This window comes from Paralichthys olivaceus, chromosome 6 (assembly GCF_024713975.1).
Source record: "Paralichthys olivaceus isolate ysfri-2021 chromosome 6, ASM2471397v2, whole genome shotgun sequence".
Taxonomy (NCBI): domain Eukaryota; kingdom Metazoa; phylum Chordata; class Actinopteri; order Pleuronectiformes; family Paralichthyidae; genus Paralichthys; species Paralichthys olivaceus.
Window position 1 is genome coordinate 23,844,760 of NC_091098.1, and position 20,707 is coordinate 23,865,466.

General features: G+C 43.4%; 1 protein-coding gene across 1 annotated transcript; it reads right to left on the reverse strand.

The window, feature by feature from the left end:
• Positions 1-9,593: 9,593 nt before the first annotated feature.
• tamalin (trafficking regulator and scaffold protein tamalin) lies at positions 9,594-20,008 on the reverse strand. The gene is made up of 8 exons (XM_020104697.2): positions 19,563-20,008; positions 16,771-16,823; positions 15,728-15,782; positions 13,651-13,753; positions 12,386-12,479; positions 11,419-11,485; positions 10,668-10,734; positions 9,594-10,385 (listed from the first exon to the last, which is right to left on the reverse strand). The coding sequence occupies exons 1-8, from the start codon at positions 19,770-19,772 to the stop codon at positions 9,904-9,906; spliced, it is 1,131 nt and encodes a 376-aa protein (XP_019960256.1). The 5' UTR covers positions 19,773-20,008; the 3' UTR covers positions 9,594-9,903.
• Between the last annotated feature and the right edge of the window lie 699 nt (positions 20,009-20,707).

Genomic DNA, 20,707 nt, shown 5'->3' on the forward strand with positions numbered 1-20,707 from the left:
AGCATTGTTTTAAATCATGAAAGATTTTAATTATTTACACTTCTCAAATGTGAGCTTCTATTTGTCTGTGTAAAAATCTATAAATGTCATGGGTTCATTCCACAGAGAACATGTGATGCACCACAATTGATGCTTGTGACTTGCACCACACTGTAAACCTGCCATGTGGCCCTCAGTGTTGAATAATGTGTTTCCGTCTAGATTACATTAAGAGACAATGACACTAGAGAGAGCCAGTTTCCTGTCATCAGAGACGTTTCATCACAGGGAATTCTCAATGATGAGCTCTGACCTCAAGTTTTGTCTTTCTCACCCGGGAGGACAAAATCTTTTCTGTCGCCCGTTTGCAGGACACAAGAATGTCTCCCTTTGAGTCTTCCCACTCTGGCATTCCTCCCCCGTCGACTGCTCACGTACACTGGAGCACAGATGCGGGGATGCTCCAGTACTGAGTTCATTTATGGTGGACACATGTTGATGTCACTGGGCCACAGCCATGGACACAGGCCTGTACGTGTGGGTAATTGAGTTACAGTCGATCACGTAAGAAAAATGTGATGGTTGTTCACTTGAAAGAATTGTTAGACCTTTTGGGAAATGTATTAATTCACTTAGTGGTGGAGAGTAGAGGAGATTAGTTAAGGTTGCAGTTGGCTTTGCTTTGCATTTAGCCTGAAAACAGAGGAAACACGTGACTTGACTCTGTCCAGATGTTGGAGAATCAAACCAGCTCCTCTAAACCTCTGTAATTAACTCATTAACTCGTTTTTTTTAGTAAAAAAAAATAAAATGCAAGAAGTACAGAAACTTCTTGTCTCCATCTTTTCGTTCCAATCAATAGTCCAGCAGTTGATCCCCCATATGATGACAAATTCTCATTTTTAGTTAATTCCTGAACTTTAGAGATGCTTATAGTTCTGATGCTGTTGAACTGTGTCCCTGTGGTTCCAGTCTCTGTGCTAAGCTAAGCTAAGCTGCTGCTGCTGACTATAGCATTAAACTCGTCTCTTCTAGGAGAGTGGAAACAATAACAAGTAAAAAAAGGACCAAACAACAAAAGGTCCTGCACTCACAGGGAGGAAGTGGGGACCTGTCGTCCATCTTTACAGTCTATCGTCTCAACTACTTCAATGATTCATCTTGGAGCTCGTTAGATGATTAATGGAACAAGAAAGAAGGAAAAACTATATTGTGCTTCAAATATTTGTTCTTCTTTCTCTCTAATCTTAGTTTTTTTATATCAAATGTTGGAAGGTTTTACCTCTTTGGCTCTCAAACACTTGTTTAAATGAAACCATCAGAGAAGTTTGGGAGAGGAAAAGTTTCTCTGGCAGAGCTGCTAACAACTCATCTGAAAAGTGCAGAGAGGTAGACACGGGAATCCTTCAGAGCCGACGTTATATTTTGTTGGTTTTACTATGTGAGAACTTTGCCTGAATACAAATCAGTGACTATAATGAAGAAATAAACGAAAACAAGCTCCTGAAAAGTTACTTCATCCCAGTACTTGAGTAAATCTACTTAGTTACTTTCCACCACGGCAAGAACACAATGAGGATATGACAATGAGGTCACAGGAAGCCTTTATTCAAAACTCGGTTTCGTGAGTCCGGGGGGTGTCGTCACTGTCATGGTCGTCGCTGTCATCTCTGATCAGAGGTGTGGACGAGGGCGAGGAATGTTTTCCCAGGTCCCGCAGGAAAACACTCAGGAAATATTACACGAGGCCTCAAAACACTCGGCGAAGCCAGAAATCCAGGAGTCATCGCTGAACACCTCCAGGAATTGTGTGCGGCCGCAACGATGGGCTGCTCTTGTTTTTATCCCTTCCAGGCCCGGGACAGTCGCCATCACTGACTCACACATGTTGGCTTCTGGCTGACTTTCTCTCTCTCTCTTCAATGAATTTCCTCTTGTTTTTCCAGATACAGTCTGTAGATGAAATAGTGGTGTTATTGTCTCAAAGTTTCCTGGACCTGTTCGAGGTCAGGAGCCAGTTGTTTAACAGTAAGCAGGGGGACTTTGTAAAGTGTGTGTGTGTGTGTGTGTGTGTGTGTGTGTCGCAGGCAAAATCCCCAAAACAATGTAAATCCCCGGTTGTCAGTTTGAGACAAAGACTGAGGAAAGTTGTAGAGGCTGGAAGAGAAATGTCAGCTGTTACTACCACAGCTGCCATTCAACTGGAAAAGGAAAATAGCTTCGCCGCAATGTGCTTATGTTTGCTCTCTTTTCTAATCGCAGTGAGTTCCCCGCTCTCTGTGAAACACGAGGCTCCACTGAACAGACGAGGACATAAAACAGAGAGTGAGTCACGTGAAAATTACACGTTATTAGGTGCTGACAAGAGAAGTTTTTGACTCCTAACACTGGAATGAAGAACAATACATGCTGCCAAATGCATTCTAGAAATCATGGGTTCTAAAACCGAGTTAAAAAAAGGACGAAGGGGGAGAAGGCACGGCAGCCGAGAAACCACGATGAGACTCGACAGACCCTTGACTTCCTCTTTTCCCCGGAAACCGTTGATCAATTTCAGCCCCTTCAGTCGAGTGATGTCACAGAGAAGAGAGTGTCTGCTTTCATAATCGTCATTGTCCTGTCGCTGAAGTGTGTGTGTGGGATGACTCAGTTCTATCTTCTTTCACTGATGAGGAGTGAGAGTGTGTGTGAGTGTTTGTGTGTGTGTGTGTGTGTGTGTGTGTGTGTGTGTGAACAGCATCACATAAACATACCTGTACATTCATTGCAGTACCTCACTCTGAGGTTTATTCATTGCACAAGATATGGACTCAAAGATCCAAACTAAGACAGCTTCTGACTCCGTTGCCTGTCACAGTAGGTGTTCAGTTTAAAAAGGCACAGAGGTAATGATGTCTGATCTATCGATTGAGCCACACGGCTTTCACAGTGCTGCCCGGTAGCCAGTCAGATCTACCTCCAGCCTCAGCGTTCCCTCGGGTTCGGCTTGTAAACACCCGATGACGCTACACAACTGAAGATGTGTCCCTCACATCCACTGACATCAACTGGTGGTTGGCCTCTTAATAAGTGCAGTAGACCTTCAAACACACTGGGGATATTCTGGAGATTTTGTCAGTTCTAAAGATGAAGGGATTGGGTTTCAAAGTTCACATCTCACAAAACCTTTTTTGCCTTGTGAACATGTTTTGGTAAGAAAGCCTCGAGAGAATCCTTTCAGATTTGGCAGAAATGTTCATTTGGAATCATGAATCGACTGATTACATTTGGGGGGACCAATATCAAAGGTCAAGGTCATGGTGACCTCATAAAACATACTTTACACATGATATCTCTGCCTTTAGGGAACGTCTTCAAATTCTGACCAGTTTCTGTTTGGATTAAAAGATGAATTGATTCGATTCCAGTGGTCAAAGGTCACAGAGTCTGGAAAAAAGATGTTAGGCAGTGTGGTAATTCTAGTTTGGGGCAGTTTGTGAATTTTCTGAAGGTTTTCATGAGGAGCACCGGACCATCTGCTTCAAAATGGAGGATTTCAGATGAATGCAGTCGTGATGTTTTCTGGGAACAGAGTACAGTATCTCTGGGCTCCATCCTTTCTGTTTTCCGGGAGCTGGCTCTTGAAAAAAAGTAAGAAAAAAAAAGCCCTGTTGAGTCAACATCCTCTCTCTTCTTGGACAAAAACATATTCTGCTCACAGCATTCCTGCAGCCCAGACGCTCCAGCAGCACAGCCTGAGCTTTCAGGAGGCCACGCTGATTTCATTTGCTCTGACATGGTGCAAGATGAGACAACACGCTGAACCTTTATCTGCCTGGACTGTGCAGTTCAGCCTGTGTGGACGTGGTCGTTTTATTTGTTCAGCATCCTCCTGGAAATTGAAAATGACGTCCAGTACAGGCTGATCCCCACCACTTCCTGTCTTTGGAGACAGGAAGAAGTTGTGTCGCCAGCCCTCAACCCTGGAGGGGATGTTGTGGATGTTTACAGGCCTGAACAACCCAGACACAAATCTATAGTTTGGGGGCTTTATTTTACTGGGGAAAAAAATATGCTATTGGCAAATAATCCCTTTTAAATATTTAGCTGTTACAGTTTCTTGGAAAAGTTTTTAAACTGGAGCCCCTGCATGTTATAAGATAAAACCCCAGGACATTTCCTGCTATTGTATTTGAGGACTTTCTCCATTCGTGCACACACTCACAGCTGTCAGAGGTTTTATATGAAAGAGCTTCCATCGTTAACGCCTAGATGCACTGGTCAGAACAACATGGCTGATTTTGTTTTTTAGTTATGTGACAAAAATATTGAATATTCCAACAGTTTGTGGCACAAGGGCTGAGAACACGGTAAAACTCTTCACTGAAGACACCGAGCAGCAAGACACAGGATTACATGAGCACAAGAGGAAAACACAGGTAAGTACAAAAAACACAAGCTAAACGAGAATCGCTGTAAAACTGGCAGCTAAACAAGTTGAAAAACACTGAGCGGAAAAACACTGAGCGGAAGAACACTGAGCGGAAGAACACGGAGCACTGCCCAACGAGACGGAGACAGAACTATCTGGCAGAGCAGGCGAGTGAAGACCAGGCTTTTATAGTCAGGTTGATGAGCTGAGTGGAAACAGGAGTGTCTCGTCTGCTGCAGGAGAAACCAACCATGCCCTGCAGGAGTCAGAACAGAAAGGGGAGGGGAGAGAGAGAAAACACAAAAACCTACAACAGAATCATCACAACAACTTCTCCTCGGAAATCTTGTTTTTTATTCCACCACTATTTTTTTAAACCTCTTGTTCTCATTGAAGGCCGTTATCACTCCAGGCAAGACAACTTTTAAAATAGTGAGACGAAGCCACTTGAGTCTGGTCGGTGATGGGGTCAGTCTTATAAACATTACATGGGGGGTGTTAAAGATTCATTTCATCAACAACTGGTTGGGAAACTCAACCCCGTGACACGAGAATGAATAGTGCTCCTAACTTCTCCTCGAGTGAGTGTGTGGGTGTGTGTGTGAGAGGAGGTGGAAGAACATCGGCAGCTGGTTCCTTATCTGACTTCATGTTCTCAAACATCATAAACCCATCATCAGAAAGAGGAACTTGTTCAATAACTGAAAGCTACTGTGTTCAACCACTGTGACCCTGACGTATTAATACAATCATCATCCATTTATTATATATTTACATCTTAAAGTTGGGTGAAGGTGTCGTCTGCACACACACACACACACACACACACACACACACACACACTTCTTATCTTTGATCCAGATCTTCTGCAGCACTGATGTTTTTTGTTAGCAGGACAGAAAAAAAAAGTTGTATTAACGTTAAACTTATGATGCATCACTTCAGGATGTTTCTTTACTACCGACTAATACGCAGGGAAAGAAAAAGAAGGATCCAATCAGTGCTACATTTATTCAGAGATTAGCTGCACAGCTGTCGTGTTTCCTGTGTTGGCTTTAAACTAGATGTTCATAGCTGCCTGACATGTGAGCAGCAACGGGAAATAAAAACCATATTCAGTAACACGGACATTCACACCTGTCACACTCCTAAAGAGGAAATAAGTATGTAGCATGGTGTGTGTGTGTGTGTGTGTGTGTGTGTGTGTGTGTGTGTGTGTGTTCAAGTTCTTTGTAACCAGAGATAAATACGTGACTTGATGATAAATAGGAAGTGTTGCTACAGAAACTGAACCCAGCTCATTATCTTTGCAAACAGCTTCACCTTCAGTAACCTGCCCTGCTGCAGTAAAACAAACACTGAGCATCATCCCACAAAGACTCACAAAACTGGGACGTGCATTCAGCCGTTGTATTTTACGACACCTTTGTTGACCCTGAGCTTCAGGACCGGGATCTATTAGATCAGCCGGTGACTTTCTCTTCGACCCAGAAGAATTCAAAACAGTGCTGCTTTATAATGAAAGAGCTTGGAAGGATTGGATTGGTTTTTATATATGTAAGCAGCTTTTGTTAACGCCTTTGTTAACCTTCTGTTATCAGTTGATACGCTCACGTACGTGCTGTGGGTCCATCAGACTGTTGCTGTAGGACAACATGTACTAGACCATATCTTTACTCTGATAAAACACGCAGCCCTCCTGCTCTTCAATAAGAGACTGGTTGTGTCCATTAACAAGCTGTTGGGTGGAAATTATGAGCAGCAGGAGAGAAGCTGTTAAAGCCTCAACGAGACTATAAAACCTTTGAGCAATCAGCTCGCTGCTGCTGAAACCAAATGCACACGCAGATTATAAAGAGCATTCATCACTCGCAAATCACTGTGTAGTGGGTTTGGCTTTTTGTAGTCCTGTCTGAATGTTGTGAGATATTTTTATACCCTTTATAGTGGACTCATTGTTTCCCACAATGCATTGTGAAAAGTAGAGTACCAGGGATGGTCACTAACGAGCACTAATGAGAAGAGGAAGGGCAGCAACAGCCCGACCTGTCGTACAAGCAGAGCACAAACTGCAGCAAACAAGTTCATTTTCATATTTTAAAATGGTCTTTTCACCTAAATGTATTAATACTAAGTGTAAAATAAACATTTTGAATTAATTGTGCGCTTTTCCATCGGCCAACGTTGTTGTTGTCCGTCATAAACCTGCAACGCAGATAAAATGCACCAAGCAGCGTCCGAATGTTTATTTTTCTTTCACTGGTGAGAAGTAGGGGTCATTGAATAACTTCGGACAAAGACTTAGTGTATATTTGTATACCCTATATGGTGGATTCTTTTCCCACAATGCATTGTAATAAGTAGAGTACAACCGATGGTCACTAACCGAGCAATATGTACCATCATGCATTGCGCTCGTGACAGAGACAAGAGGAGAGAGGGCATCAGGAACAAATGTAAATACTGGATGACGTACGTCATGTTTTTGTTATTACGTTATTACCAGCGCAGACAAAATGAACAGGATTTTTTAGTTTTGCAGAGGAGCTCACCTTTCAGTCCTCTAATCACTTTATAGTGAACCAGGGGTCAGACACCGACGGAGAGAGAGCTGGGCACCATGGGTCCAAATCAGAGCCGGACAGCCGCTCAACAGTTTCATTATTTTTGAATCACACACAAACCTCCCAACACAAGAACTCAGCTCTCTCTGTCAACTTTAACCAACTGGACTCAGCCGCCCTGGTGCCACCTCCACACTGATTCATCCAGGACACATTGAAGGCCACGTGTGCTGAACACGTCACAGTGAATTTCTTTATTCCACACGTGATCCTGTGTGATGTCGACGTCCCTGCACCGTCACCTGCTCTGAGTTATTTAAACTCACACACTTGTCGTCAAACATGGAAGTAATCTCACTGGAACGATGTTGGTTTAGTTTAACCCTTCCGTCAGTTGTATTCTTTATCTTTACAGTGGATTTCCGGCACATGTGTCACCCACATCCTGTATCTCGTCAGCCCACACAGGCTCCTCCCTCCATCAGACACAGCCGCCTGCACTTTATGACTCTGAAACAATATTTATACATCTCTGCTTCAAACCACTTTACTTCCTTTCTAGAGAATAGAATGTGTTGTTTGTTCTCTGTATATATATATAAAAATAAGCATTGAGCACAAACACCACAACTGTTTCCTCATTCTCAAACCAACAAGAACGTCTGCACGGATCCATTAATCTGACCAGACGCCCTGAAGGCCAATCAGAGGCTGTGACGCACGCCGCGCTTGAGAAACATCTTTCTGGTCTGAGCTGTTTCACCACAGAGACTCAAACTGTGTCCTACAGACAACTGTCTGCTTCCCCTTTTCAAATTCAATATGTCATGACTGACAGGCGGTGACAGGGCCGGAAAAACTGCTATAGATGTACAAGATACATACATGGAGTTATTGTATCCTGAGCCCAGTGTGTGTGTGTGTGTGTGTGTGTGTGTGAAATGGGCTCACTACTCTACTTTGGTCAAATGCAGACGACTCCTTCACCCGATTTTAAGGTTATGGATATATGAACATTATTTTTCCCTCCTCAAGGTCGGGGACACAAATAAACTGATCTGTAGTTGATAGTTATATTAAATAATACATTTTTTTAAAAACCACCTGGTGACTGTGTGAGAAACTTTGACTTTGCTGCTAAAGTTTTATCTCCTCAGGCCTGAGGCTACAGTCGATCACAACATGAGGTGTTTTATTGGGCCTCTATTTAATTCATCGTAGTGATTAATGAAAATACATTTAACTTCTCTAGATCCTGAATTATTATTATTGTGAAGGAAAATATCTCCCGCTGTTAAAAGTTCACATCATTCCACCAAAATGTCATGTTGTTCTTTACCAAGTAAAGATTGAGAGAAGTAACTGTACTGATTTTCTTCTTCAACATGTTCAGCTTCAGTTTGTGTTGTTCAAGTTCCTTCAACCTTTTTGAAACCAGAAGCTCCAGAAGCAGAAACTGACCTCCACCTGAATTCCTTCCTCAAACCTTCTGCACAAACAAATCCACTGCTCTGAATCAACAGCGGTGCTTTAGCAGTAGGACGAAATTCAAACCTTTGCAACAGCGTTAATGACCGGCCACCCCCCCCATCCTAACCTCCCACTGGGTTAATTGCTAAGCACCAACTGCTCCCTCCTTGTTTGGGCCCTCTGTTTCGGCTAAATGGCCCTTTCACACATTGACGTTAGTGTACCATCATCTTGACTAATTATCCCCTCGTTATGCATTCAGCCCAAACCCATGTTTCAAGCATTAGCGGGCTTGCATAACAATCCCTTGTGTCAGCGTCCATTCCACCCCTTCTCCCCCTCCTCCCCCTCCTCCTGCCTCTCCTTCTCACAATAGAAGAGCGAACATGAAGACGAGGGCCCGGCTCCAACACATGGCCACATACCATCGCTCACCATCATCAACACTCTTTGACGCATCTGTGAATGAGCGGCGGAGGACAAAGGAGATCAACTCGGCAGAGCCAAGGGAGAGAGTGACCACCATGACCTCATGGGTCAGCTGGGGAGCCAGGAATGAAAAGACTCCAAGCGACCCCCGCCCAACACTCGCACACATGCACACGCACACCCAGCAAGCTCTTGGACAACTGAAGCCGCCATGGGAATATGAGAGCGTGGAAGCGGAGGAATCAGCAATCGTTTCAGACGCAGGAGCTGAAAGAAGCCGGTTGTGTTTGGAATTCTGGGTCATGCCTTTCTCCGCACATTCCTCCATGTTCTCCCAACAATAAACTGTCAGAGTCCGCACAACGGCCTCCATTCTGGATACCTCGCACCTCAAACCATCCGAAACCACACATTAACCTCCAAAACTTGGGTGATAACATTATTAAATGGAGGAAAATTTATGGGCCTAATAAATTTAGCAGCGCCACATGGAAAAGGTCACATCGAGACTGAGGGAATAAGAAAAAGATTGTGTGTACACTCGAGGTCTGGGTGCTAATTTAAGTGTGGGAGCTACAATTCCCACAGACAGTTGTGACTAAATAGATTCCCACGTAAGCTCCGCTCAGAATAAAGCTTCATTATTTTAAAATTTAGGGAACCGAAGTTTAGGTGGAAAAAACAAACAGTCAGAATCATCTGATGTAGATATCAAACGTACAAAATGCTGCGTTGCACAATTAAACTCGAAACAGGGCATTTATTCAGCTGTCAAAATAAAAGTCTCGCATGCAGTAAAAACTGAAAAATGCTTCATTCTGTACATAAACCAAACGTGTTAAAATAAATAAATAACTTAAACAAGGTATGAACAAATGAAAAGAAAAAGTCCAGCTGGGAAAAGCCACAGACTGCAGCTGAATGTTCGTCAACTTTGGTCTCTTCTCACTTTGGGACTGCGTGCTCGGTTTTCTTTGGCAGATTTAGTCTGACAGTCACTGGTGCTTTAAAGTCATTGGGTCTGTTCTCTGTGACGTTCAGGCGAACGTCTCACAGTTTGCTCTCCTCCTCCTCCAGCGGTCGGTTCAGCCCGGGGATGAATTTAAGGAGGCGCCTGCGAAAGCTTTTCTGTTTGGGCTTCCTCTGCAGCGAGTTGAACCCTCCCTGCTTCTCGCCCGACGACGTGGATCCTCTCATGTAGCTGCGTGTGCTGGCGCTGCGGGTCAGCTGTGTTTTGGCCGTCGTGAAGAACTCGCTGGCCGGTCGGAGACGCTGCAGCCTCTGCGGTAGCTGCAGCTCATTCTTTTTGCCGGCACTTCCGTTGTCTGAGTCCACGCTGCCGTCCACCTGGTACAGGCAGGTCTGGTACAGAGGGTCGTCCTCTGTGGCCGTGCTGAGAAAGCTGGCGCTGCTGCTGGTGCTGCCAGTGCCGCGCAGGGCTCTCTGAGCGGCGGGGCTGGGAGCGCCGAGGCTGCCGTACATGCCTGCTGACTCCAGGGACTCGTACACTGCAGCATCACTCATTACTATACCTGCAGGAAAGAAGGGACGAGTTAGGACAGTGGACTAATACAAACGGAACTCTTAGAAATAGAAATAGGTGAGACCGATCTGTCTCTGAAAGGCTCAGATGATTTTTATCAGCCAATAATTTCATCTGTCAGGCTCCATTCAGAACTGACGACCACATTTCAAATCTTAAAGCACTTTGCATGTCTTTATTTGTCAATTATCATTATTATTGAAAAATGCTGATGTGTTTTAATATTTCCATATTTCCAAGTACTGACACAGAGAGGTTTATTATCACCCACCGTGAACCAGCCTCTGCTCTTGCACCATCAGCGACCGATATTCATCCCATTTCTCATGAAGCGTTTGCTGAAAAAGGAAAAACAGATGCAGGTTTAACGACCGCGACATGAAAACCACAACATACAGAGTCAACACATGATTCACAGGAACTGGGACTTAATCCCTGAAGTTAAGCGAAAAAATGCTAATCGAATTTCTACGTCAGTAGGAATATTTCCAAAAATCACAGCAGTATGTGTGAAACTCTGTCTGAGCGTCATGGTTATCCACATGGTCTTTTATCAGATGGTGGTTTTATTTTGTTTCTATCCACTGAGTCCTCGACTGCATCGCATTAAGTGACAACATCACTTTCCAACATCGGCATCTAATGCGCGACCGATGCAGCAGCAGCAGGTTAATCTTTAAAATGTTGGATTAGTGCCTCAGAGAGCGGCTGTGGCGCAGCGGATTAGAGCCGGACAGCTGCTGTAATCTTGGGGGGAAAGCTCGCTCACTTGAGCCACTTCACGGGCAGTTTTGTTAACGGCCACGAGTTAAGAATGTCTGCAGCGAGCTGAGAGCCTGCCCGAGAAAACTGCTGATGCAACAGGTGGCGTTGCTGGGGAGACAGGTGTGGGAGGAGGGGGAGGTGGTGTCTATATCAGGCCTGTTAACAGAACTGTGTGTGTGTGTGTGTGTGTGTGTGTGTGTGTTTGCTGACCAACAGAGAAAAAACGGCTGCAGCAACAGTATAAGACACAAACCCACCTTCAGATACTGCAGCCGCGCTTCCAGCTCCGCTTTCCGGATGGAGTCGCTGTAAACCGTCTCCAGCCTTTAAGTGAGAAAGCAGAAGAAGAACAAGGCTCGTGAGTGGAGGAGGAAACGTTAATAAAAACTACAAGAGAACTAAAAAAAAAAAATCCCCCCCATATAAAGGCTCTTTTCATCAGACAGTTTGGGGGGGGGGGGTTGTTTCCACTAGATGCCGCAAATCCTTTGATGCTGAAGAGATTGGGGGGGGGGGGCTTACAGGCTGCTCGTTTTCACTCTTACACTTTACACGGGCTCAAGTTGTAACTTTAATTTGATGATGTCAGTCACTGTGATGCGGTTCACCTCACGTCCTCTGCAGCCGTTTACGGACGAGGCCTCGCTGACTGTGACTTCAATGTTTTTTGTTTTTTTTTTTTTACGAGCAGAGAAAGAGGGCGGTTCAAAACATTAAACATCCGCTCAGTAAACTGACAGAATCATTTAACGACTGTGTTTTTATTATCGATTGATCTGCTGGTTCTTTTCTTGAGTCCTACAACCTGAGGCGACGACCGCAAACTGGTTCACTGACGTTCACTCCCCACGACAGACTGTTAATGTTTGTGAAATAAATTTAAATAGTCCGTAACAATTATATTTGGCAGTTGGGTAATTGTTGTTGCGCAAATAATAAAATTCGACAGTGATGCAAAATTAAAGAAACTTGGAGGTTTAGTTTTCACATGTGAGTTTCTTTCTCCACAGGAGTCGATGAAAAATGAAAAATACAAGTTGAAACTTCCAGATATTTATTTACACTCAAAGGATAAAAGTAGACGGATACATGTGTCTTGTATTTCACATGTCACGTGGTCTGTTTTTCTGTAATCAATTATCAATCCACCAGTGTTTTGATTGGAATTTCTCATTTCATAACATCTCCAGCTGCTGATGTTGTTTCCAGTGAGTCTGTTTTTACCTGAGTGTGTTTCCACAGGCCCTGATGAGCTGAACGATTTCTTTGTGCCGAAATCCCTCCACGGAGGCCTCGTTCACACTCGCGATTGTGTCCCCTGTAAACACACACACGCACAAAACAGAAGACGTGAGTTAACCAGCAGTCGTCAGGATGCACATCAATCCTCTGCGGCTTCAGTTACTGCGAAGCTGCAGCCGACTGAGGCTCGTTTGATTCTAAATGAATCCTTCCCACATGTGCAACACAAATGTGGATGTGCAGTCGTGGCGTTCGATTCCTCTCCGAGCCGCAGTCACCTCGCGTCATGATGTCAATGCCTCAGAGCAGTTGTTGATTAATCTGCCAAACAATTTCCTCAATTAACTGCTGATCAGAATTTCCTAGAGCGTCATCGTCAGCACGTCATCATCCGAGATCATGTTTATCAACATAGTTGACTTGATTTCCTTCAGATCAACAGATGCAGAATTGGTTTGTTTGTTGATGTGAGTCACTCCAGTGGAGCGGTGCGATGTTATTAGACGCGGCGTGGACTCTTCAGGCGTGACAGCGGCCTTTGTGAGCTTTCAGGACAAAGCCTATTTTCCTCTTTCAAGAACGACGCCTCCTCTGCCTAATGCGATGAAGTCATTGTGATTGCAGCAAGACGCCCGGAACAAAGGAGCGAGCATGCGAGGAATGTAGGAAGTGAAACTGAAGTGACGTGTGCAGGTCGGACAGAGGAGAAGGATCAAAACATTTAGATTTTTTCATCAGGCTCAGAGCGGACAGCTTGTGACTGAGTGGTCACCGGTTTGAAAACCAGAGACGGTTTATAGAAGAGCCGCGTCTCCTCATCTCACTTTTTGTTTGTTTCAAATCCACTGATGCTGCTGCTTAATTAAAGCCTCATCTTTGAGGGATTAAAAAAGGGAACAGGAAGTGAGCCATGTTTGCCAAACAAAAACAACTGTTTATCTTTGCTTCGCGCTGACACGTTGGTGAGAGGAGCTGGCACGCATGTGTTGGCTGAAGAAGCCGCTCACTGAAATAAAATGAGCCGACAGGAAGTGGTGTTTGTACTTCCCTCAACAGCTGGCAGAAACTCAGGGGTGATGTTGTTGACTCACGGTAAACAAGTGTCAGCTGGCAAAGAAAGGACGAGCTGAACCAAAAGCTCCCGTCACGCTCACTTCCCCTCGTTTCTATTTCAAGCATTTTCCAGCGTATTACAGGCTCACGATGCGGCAAAGATAAAAACGGAGAAACACAAAACATCAACTCACCGACTTTGAGTCCTGCCTGCTGGGCCGGGCTGTCGCCGTGCACCTTGCACACAAACGTGCACATCTCCACCGAGTTCTGGTCCTGATGGTGGAGGCCGTACGTCTGGAGGAGACAGCAACAAACACTGAACATTAGAAATAAAAAAGGTTTCTTTTCTTTCTCGTTGCGTGAGAATTATCTGACACGATCTGACTGATGTCTGCAGTTTTGAAATGCAACGCTGATAAGCCACTGAACCGAGTCCCTGAGGAAGCCACGACGGACAATGCAGGAAACCACATATTATCGCAGCACATGCCGAGACGTACCACACGCAGGCACGGAGAGACTTTTTTGACATCAACCATAAAACTGACACTGAAATCCGACAGTTTATCAAGATGCTGCTCAAATGAACCTCATGAAGAAACTAACTTGTCAGTGAGTGGAGCCAATTCCTCCTCCACGGCCCAGCAGTCCCCTTACATTTAATAAGATGAACATGATTCTTTTCATCGGGATCCATTAATTATTCTGTGAGAAAATGTTGGAACAACTTCTCACAATGTTTTAGAAAGTAAAAAAAAAAAAAACTTTTTCCCTGACCGGTACCACATCCTTCCATCAAGTTTCATGGAAATCCATCCACTCGTTGATTCACATTTTATTCCACTTCATGTATTTCAAAGCTACGTCGACTTGTTACTTAACAGAGAAAGTTTTTATGTAAAAAATCTGAACGGAGCCTGTAAACGAGGGCAGCGACAAACAATGATTTCCTTGTCGATTAATCTGATGATCTTTGTTAATCGGTTAATAATCTGGTCAATGAATCCTCTAAAAATAGCGAGGCCTTAAAACCCAGATCTTCTGTTGACATGAGAGGAACAGATTAAACTGATGTCACTTATGTAGTTTAAGTTTTATTTTATAAAATGAACCAAGGTGAATGATGCGAGCACTTCCCCCACCTCAACATTTTGTTGACGTATAAACACTGTGCGTTACTTCCACATGCATTTGCATTATCTTCCTTGTTTCAGTCACCACAGCCTCGCTGCAGAAGGTCACAGACACACTTCCCTTTGTGACACAACTACATGACTTTACGTGCTGCTGCTGCTGCTGCAGGAGCCTGAACCTCAGCCAACAGTCTCAACACGTAAAATAACACGGGAGCAATCAAACTTTCCATCTGCACACAAGTGTTCCTCTTAAAACATGAATCCAACTTGGATGAATTTGTCTTGTGGAAATTTGCAATGATTCAGATCTGAGCCTGGCGACTGGTTCCCTTAGATAAACATAAAACCATGCAAATGTCGTTGAAATGCAAATATCACATTTACATCCCGGCTCCTGAGCTCAACGTCAGTGTTAACATAACAGACAGCGAGGGGGGGGAAGCCGCCACTTCAAAACACGAGACTCCAAACTCGTCTCCCTGTTTCTCCGCTGGCCGTCAAACTGGCCCTCGTGATCTTACTTCCCTCTGGCCACAGGCAGGAAGGGTGGGAGCCTCAGACGAAAACAGAAATAGAACAATATATGTGTTTTCCTTGAAGCAGCATTTCACCTCAAAATAACTTCGACTCACCACCGGAGCTCGACAACATTCACATTATTGTAAACACTTCATCGATTGCCTATAAAAGTATTTAAAGAATGAGGCCTGTGTGACAGAGCGGACATTGTGCGGCGGCGCTTCAGGGCGACATGGAGCGAGATCACAGAGATAATGAGGTCAAATGTGCGAAGCCTCGGTCTGCTGAGTGGGATGAGAGTAAAGCAGGTATTACATGGAGAGCGTGTGAGTAAACCGCACGGCTTAAAATACACAAAAACACACACACGTCTCCTCTTCTCTCCAGTCATGGGACTAAGATCCACAAATTATTTGACTGATGCGTGACCTTTCACCCCCCCGCACGCGCGCGCCGGCGCAGGCAAATGCTGGGATTAAGAGATTTACTAGATGTGTATCCGTGTGTTTCATCCGTTGACAGCGATGATGTGGCCGATCAGAGGAATCCTGTTAAACAGCACTCACAACGTTCAGACCCTCGCCCCCCACCCCACCACCAGTAATCCTCTTACCTGGATCTCGAAACCAAACGAATCCTCCTCATTTTTCTCCAGGACCACCACCTTCCTGGAAAACAGAAAGACATTTTGTTTATTTGGACTCCTCTCTGAACGTCCTGCAGGTTGAACAACTCGTTTCTTGTCATGGGATCTTCCTGTAAAGGTCACGTGATTAAACCTGGCATCAACTGCTCAATCAATAAAACAATAACAATTAATCTGCCAATCATTTGTTTAGTCGAGAACAAAAGTTAATCACAAGGACCGAAGTGTGAAATGTCTTGTTTACGTCGGATCGAGAGACTAAAACAGTTTTAGTTTAATGAAAGAGACTAAGAAAAGAAAATATTTACATCTAAAATGCTAAAACTAGTGATTTTAACCACCGCTGTTACATTTTTATTATTATTTAATCATCAAAAACATTAAGGATCTAAATTAAATAATTGGACACTTAGTTTTTGGAAAATATCTGATGGTTGCAGGTTCTTTGATGTGATATTTTGCTGCTTTTCTTGGTTTTACATTTAGATCATTTGGATGTTGAGCCCGTTGAACTGCTGCGATGAGATTTCAAGAATGAAATCTCCTTGAAACAGAAGCTCACACTTACAACTGAAGCTCAGAAAAGTGGAATTTGAAATAAAACCCAACAATAGTGTTTAAAGATACGACGAATTATCTATAACGGCAGCGTTTCCAAAATGAAAATATCACAGAAAGTCAACATCTGGACTCCTGTCTTCCTTGTGTGTCCTAATCTAAATTTTATGAGGAAATCGTCTCTGCTCCCTGCACAGGACGTCCTCTGTGTCCAGCAGCTGGACGTCACATCTGGACGTCACAGACAGACCCACAGTACAAAGGCTCTGAAAGATCTCTCAGGCAGAGGCGGTAAAATGGATTCATGAGAAACCTCAAGAATATCACAAACAACAATGTCTGCCGTCACTAGAGCTCAGTGTTTGAGAAGAAGCTGCTTGGTACTAGAGTGAAGAGGAGGAGGAGGAGGAGGAGGAGGAGAAAGACAGGATGAAGTTAAAGGATGATTGTACCTCTGTGGTTCTGGTGACAGTGTCAAGGGTTTCCACTTCTGCAGACCGCCACCCTGGGAGGAGAAAACGAAACAATGAGCATGTCAGACACCTGCGTGAGGTTTACGCTTGATTACTCATGAGGGTAAAACCCCCCAAACTTCCCGCACACACACCTTCTCCACACATCAGTGCACGAACCAGTCCATCGAGTAACAAAGCCGCACGCGTTTCCCGCCAACCATGGTTGTGTTTTTAAGTCACTGGGCCACATTATGACGATATAGAAACACTGGATCTGAAACCAGAAATACACGTCTGGCTGCTCTTTGTTTACTTCAAGCAGAGCGTCTTCAAAAGAGAGGACGACCTCATTGGACCTAATTTTAGCTCCAGTTCCAAACTCAATCAGCTTCAGGCGCTGACTGCTGATCTGTCTGATATTTTAAAAATAATTTCCAGCTTTTTAAATTCCAGCCTGTTACACAAACAAATAAGACATATTTGATTAATTCGTGACCTCGGGCCGAGAAATACATCTGAATTTGTTTGTGAGCAAGATGAAGTAAAACTGGACGGATCAACAAGAGAGTTGGTGAAAAGATGTGGTTTTGGCTCGAGGGAAGAATACATTAAATTTTGGTGCGGATCCGGGGGCAGATCCAAGACTTTCTTTAATATTGTGAATTAGGACCTTTGTCAACATGTTCATTGATTCCTCAGAGAATAATTCATGGACCTTGACTAAACACATCAGGCATGTTTGGGATATTTATGTGTGTGTGTGCAATTTGGTCCAGATCCAAATAAAAATCAAGATCTAGTGGATTTAAACCCGGCTTCATTCGAGGACTGTGGCTCTTCCAGTTACACACACATATGTCTTTTTACCTGTTTTCTTTTCCCCCCTTGAGACACAGCAGCTCAGCCACAATAACTGCATTGAGCGAGAACCCCAGTCAACAGCAGGTCAGGACCCTGCCCTACCTGACTGTGTAAATAAGGAAGGTATCTGTCCGCCAGGCTCCACTAAATCACTTACAATCAATCCACCTCTGTTCCAACTCAATCATTTTCAAATGCTGCCCCTGTGAAAGGCGGCTTTGTGCTGCAGGCCGCTCTGGGCAGTAAAATGTTGCTTTCTTTATGCCCCAACACTTACAGAATTGTCCCGTGCCCGTCTCAATGAGTGTATTTATTCCCACATAACCGCAGAGTCTGACGGGGGCGGCTGGAGCAGGATCTCCATCCCTGTGAGCGCACAATGCACTGTTGTGGCCGCTGGCTGCAGCGACACGGATCATTTGTGATGTGTAGGTCTGTGGACAACTGCGCGTCTCTGTGCGGGACGCTGGGACACATGTCTCTGCACCAGTTCACAGTTGGGATGTAAATGTTTTAGTTTAAAGAAATAAAAGATTGTAGATTTTAATCAGCTGAGCTTTTTAGTTTTGTCTGTTCATCCATCAGCTTCGCAGACGTTTAGCCAAGTTATTATCCAACACTGACCGAAGCTGGTGTGATTCTCGACCATCAGAGGTGGAGGCCGTCAGTCCTGGCAGCTGCTCTTCAGATTTGGATTCTTTAATGTTGTAATCAGGTTAAAATGATCGATTACAACATTAGATTACAACAAGGTTGTCTTCAGTGTGCTTTTATTTTGAAATAAAGACAGGAACTGATCTATAACCTGTTTCTTCTCATCTTGATGTGTTTGTGCTGTTTGTGTTCAGTTGTTATTTCAGTTTACTTTTATACACAACTTCATGTCGAGTTATTTGAATATATAAGATCTTACAAATGCTGTAAATGAATCTGCGGATACGTGAAACATCCAAATAAAGATTAAAAAAGAAATTGAAGAACATGTGGAGAGTGATGTCGATTAAAAGGTGGATTTACTTCTTCTTTGTGGTTAGAAAAAAGACGTGAATCAATTGAAATAACTAACATATGGACAAATGTCAAATTTGTCTTCATAAAGTTTGAGTGACCTCATGATGACCTTAAGAAGGATTTTTACTGTTTGGATGCTGATATTTTAAAGTTACAGACTTTTCATCGAGTCTCTTCTTGCAAATGTTTGAACATTAAACTCAAACTGTAAGATTTTCACAGTTACAGTCACGTTTTGTCTAAAAAAAAACGATTCCAGCGACACAACCCGGAGTGGTCTGTGTGAAGGAGTGGACCCTGGACTACCTGACACAGCATCAATCACACTCAGTGTTTGGGTGGTCCACACACTTGCCCCCTGACCAGGCTGCTACTGTTCACAGTGAGACGCTCTCTGCAGATACACTGGGAGCAGTTTCCCCAAACATTTTCATTTCTCAACACACAATGAATTCCACATGTGAGGAGGATGAACCCAAAATATAGATTTATACAGAGTCTCTGGTCAATCTTACAAATAAATGATGTCCTTCTACTGAAGAGATAATAATCCTAGGTGTTTCATTTATCTTTCAATAAAACATTTTTATTTATCTTTATCTTTCAATAAAAAGCTTGATTTATCTTTATTTTACTGAGCTGGTCTCTGGACATCGTTCAGTTCCAAAGCAGACCACACATGTTTCGATGCTGATCAAACAAGTACAGGAACTTGCTTTAGCTCTTAAACTTGATATTAAACAGGTTTAAGTGACTTTTCTGACAAGGTCGAGCTCAAGAATCCAAATGAAACAACATGAAAGTGATTTAAAAGTTGTTTTCAGTGAGCGAGGACACAAGCTGGAGGGAAACTGAGCTGGTGAACGAAATGAATGAACTGAACACATGAGATGTTAATAAATGCTCTTTTTATTTACCTTCTTGAAGTTCCTGGGCAGCGTCCCTCCAGAATAAGCCAGAGTCTTGTAGCTGTAGACTTCGGAGGAGCCGCTCTGCACCTCCGCAGTCCTGCAGCTGTCCGACTTGGACGAGGGGAAATAAATGTCGTGGTCCTGGGCTGCGGGTCCAGACTCGGGTCCAGACTCGGGTCCGCTGGAGTTCACTTTCTTCAGCCTCCTGAAAGTCATGATGCGCTCACGTGCGGTCACAACAAAGTTTAGAGATGATGATGATGATGATGATGATGATAACGTGTGAGGTTCTGCTGTAGAGGAGCGGATCTCCTGCAGATGATGACACAGTGTGAGGAGCTGGAGATCAAACTTCTCCTCCTCCTCCTCCTGCTTCTTCTTCTTCTTCTTCTCAATGTTTCTGTTTGTTCTTCAGAATAAAGTTGGGGGCGGAGACTCGACGCACATGAGCTGACGCGTCTCTCTGCTGCCTTCACGTGCACCTCGGGAATTTGCCACATTTGAAATCTAATTTCCCCCCTGTCCTGACACTCTCTTTTTAAAATCGACTTTTAAACTCACGAATATAACAATGAATAAAAACAAGTTTCATTTACCAAGCTTCTTATGAAGAACAAGAAACAATTTTCATTGATGTAGACAGATAAATAGATAGATTGATTGATAAATAGATAAATAGATAAATAGATAAATAGATGGATAGATAGATAGATAGATAGATAGATAGATAGATAGATAGATAGATAGATAGATAGATACATAGATAGATAGATAGACAGATAGATAGATAAGTAAATAGATAGATAAATAGATAGATAGATAGATAAATAAATAAATAGATAGATTGATTGATTGATTGATTGATAGATAGATAAATATATAGATAGATAGACAGATGAATAGATAGATAAATAAATAGATGGATAGATAGATAGATAGTCACATTATGTTCAAACATTAGAAGACACAGTTGACTGTCTCCAGCCAGTTAATCAAAATGTTCTGGAATTAAATAGTGAATTAGTTAGTTACATTGAAAGCTCGACACAACTAGAACAAAGTAGATACTGATTTAATATCTGACATTTTAAGAGATGAAGCTCTAAAATTATTAATTCTAGAATAAAAGAAGAGATTTTGACTTAATGGAC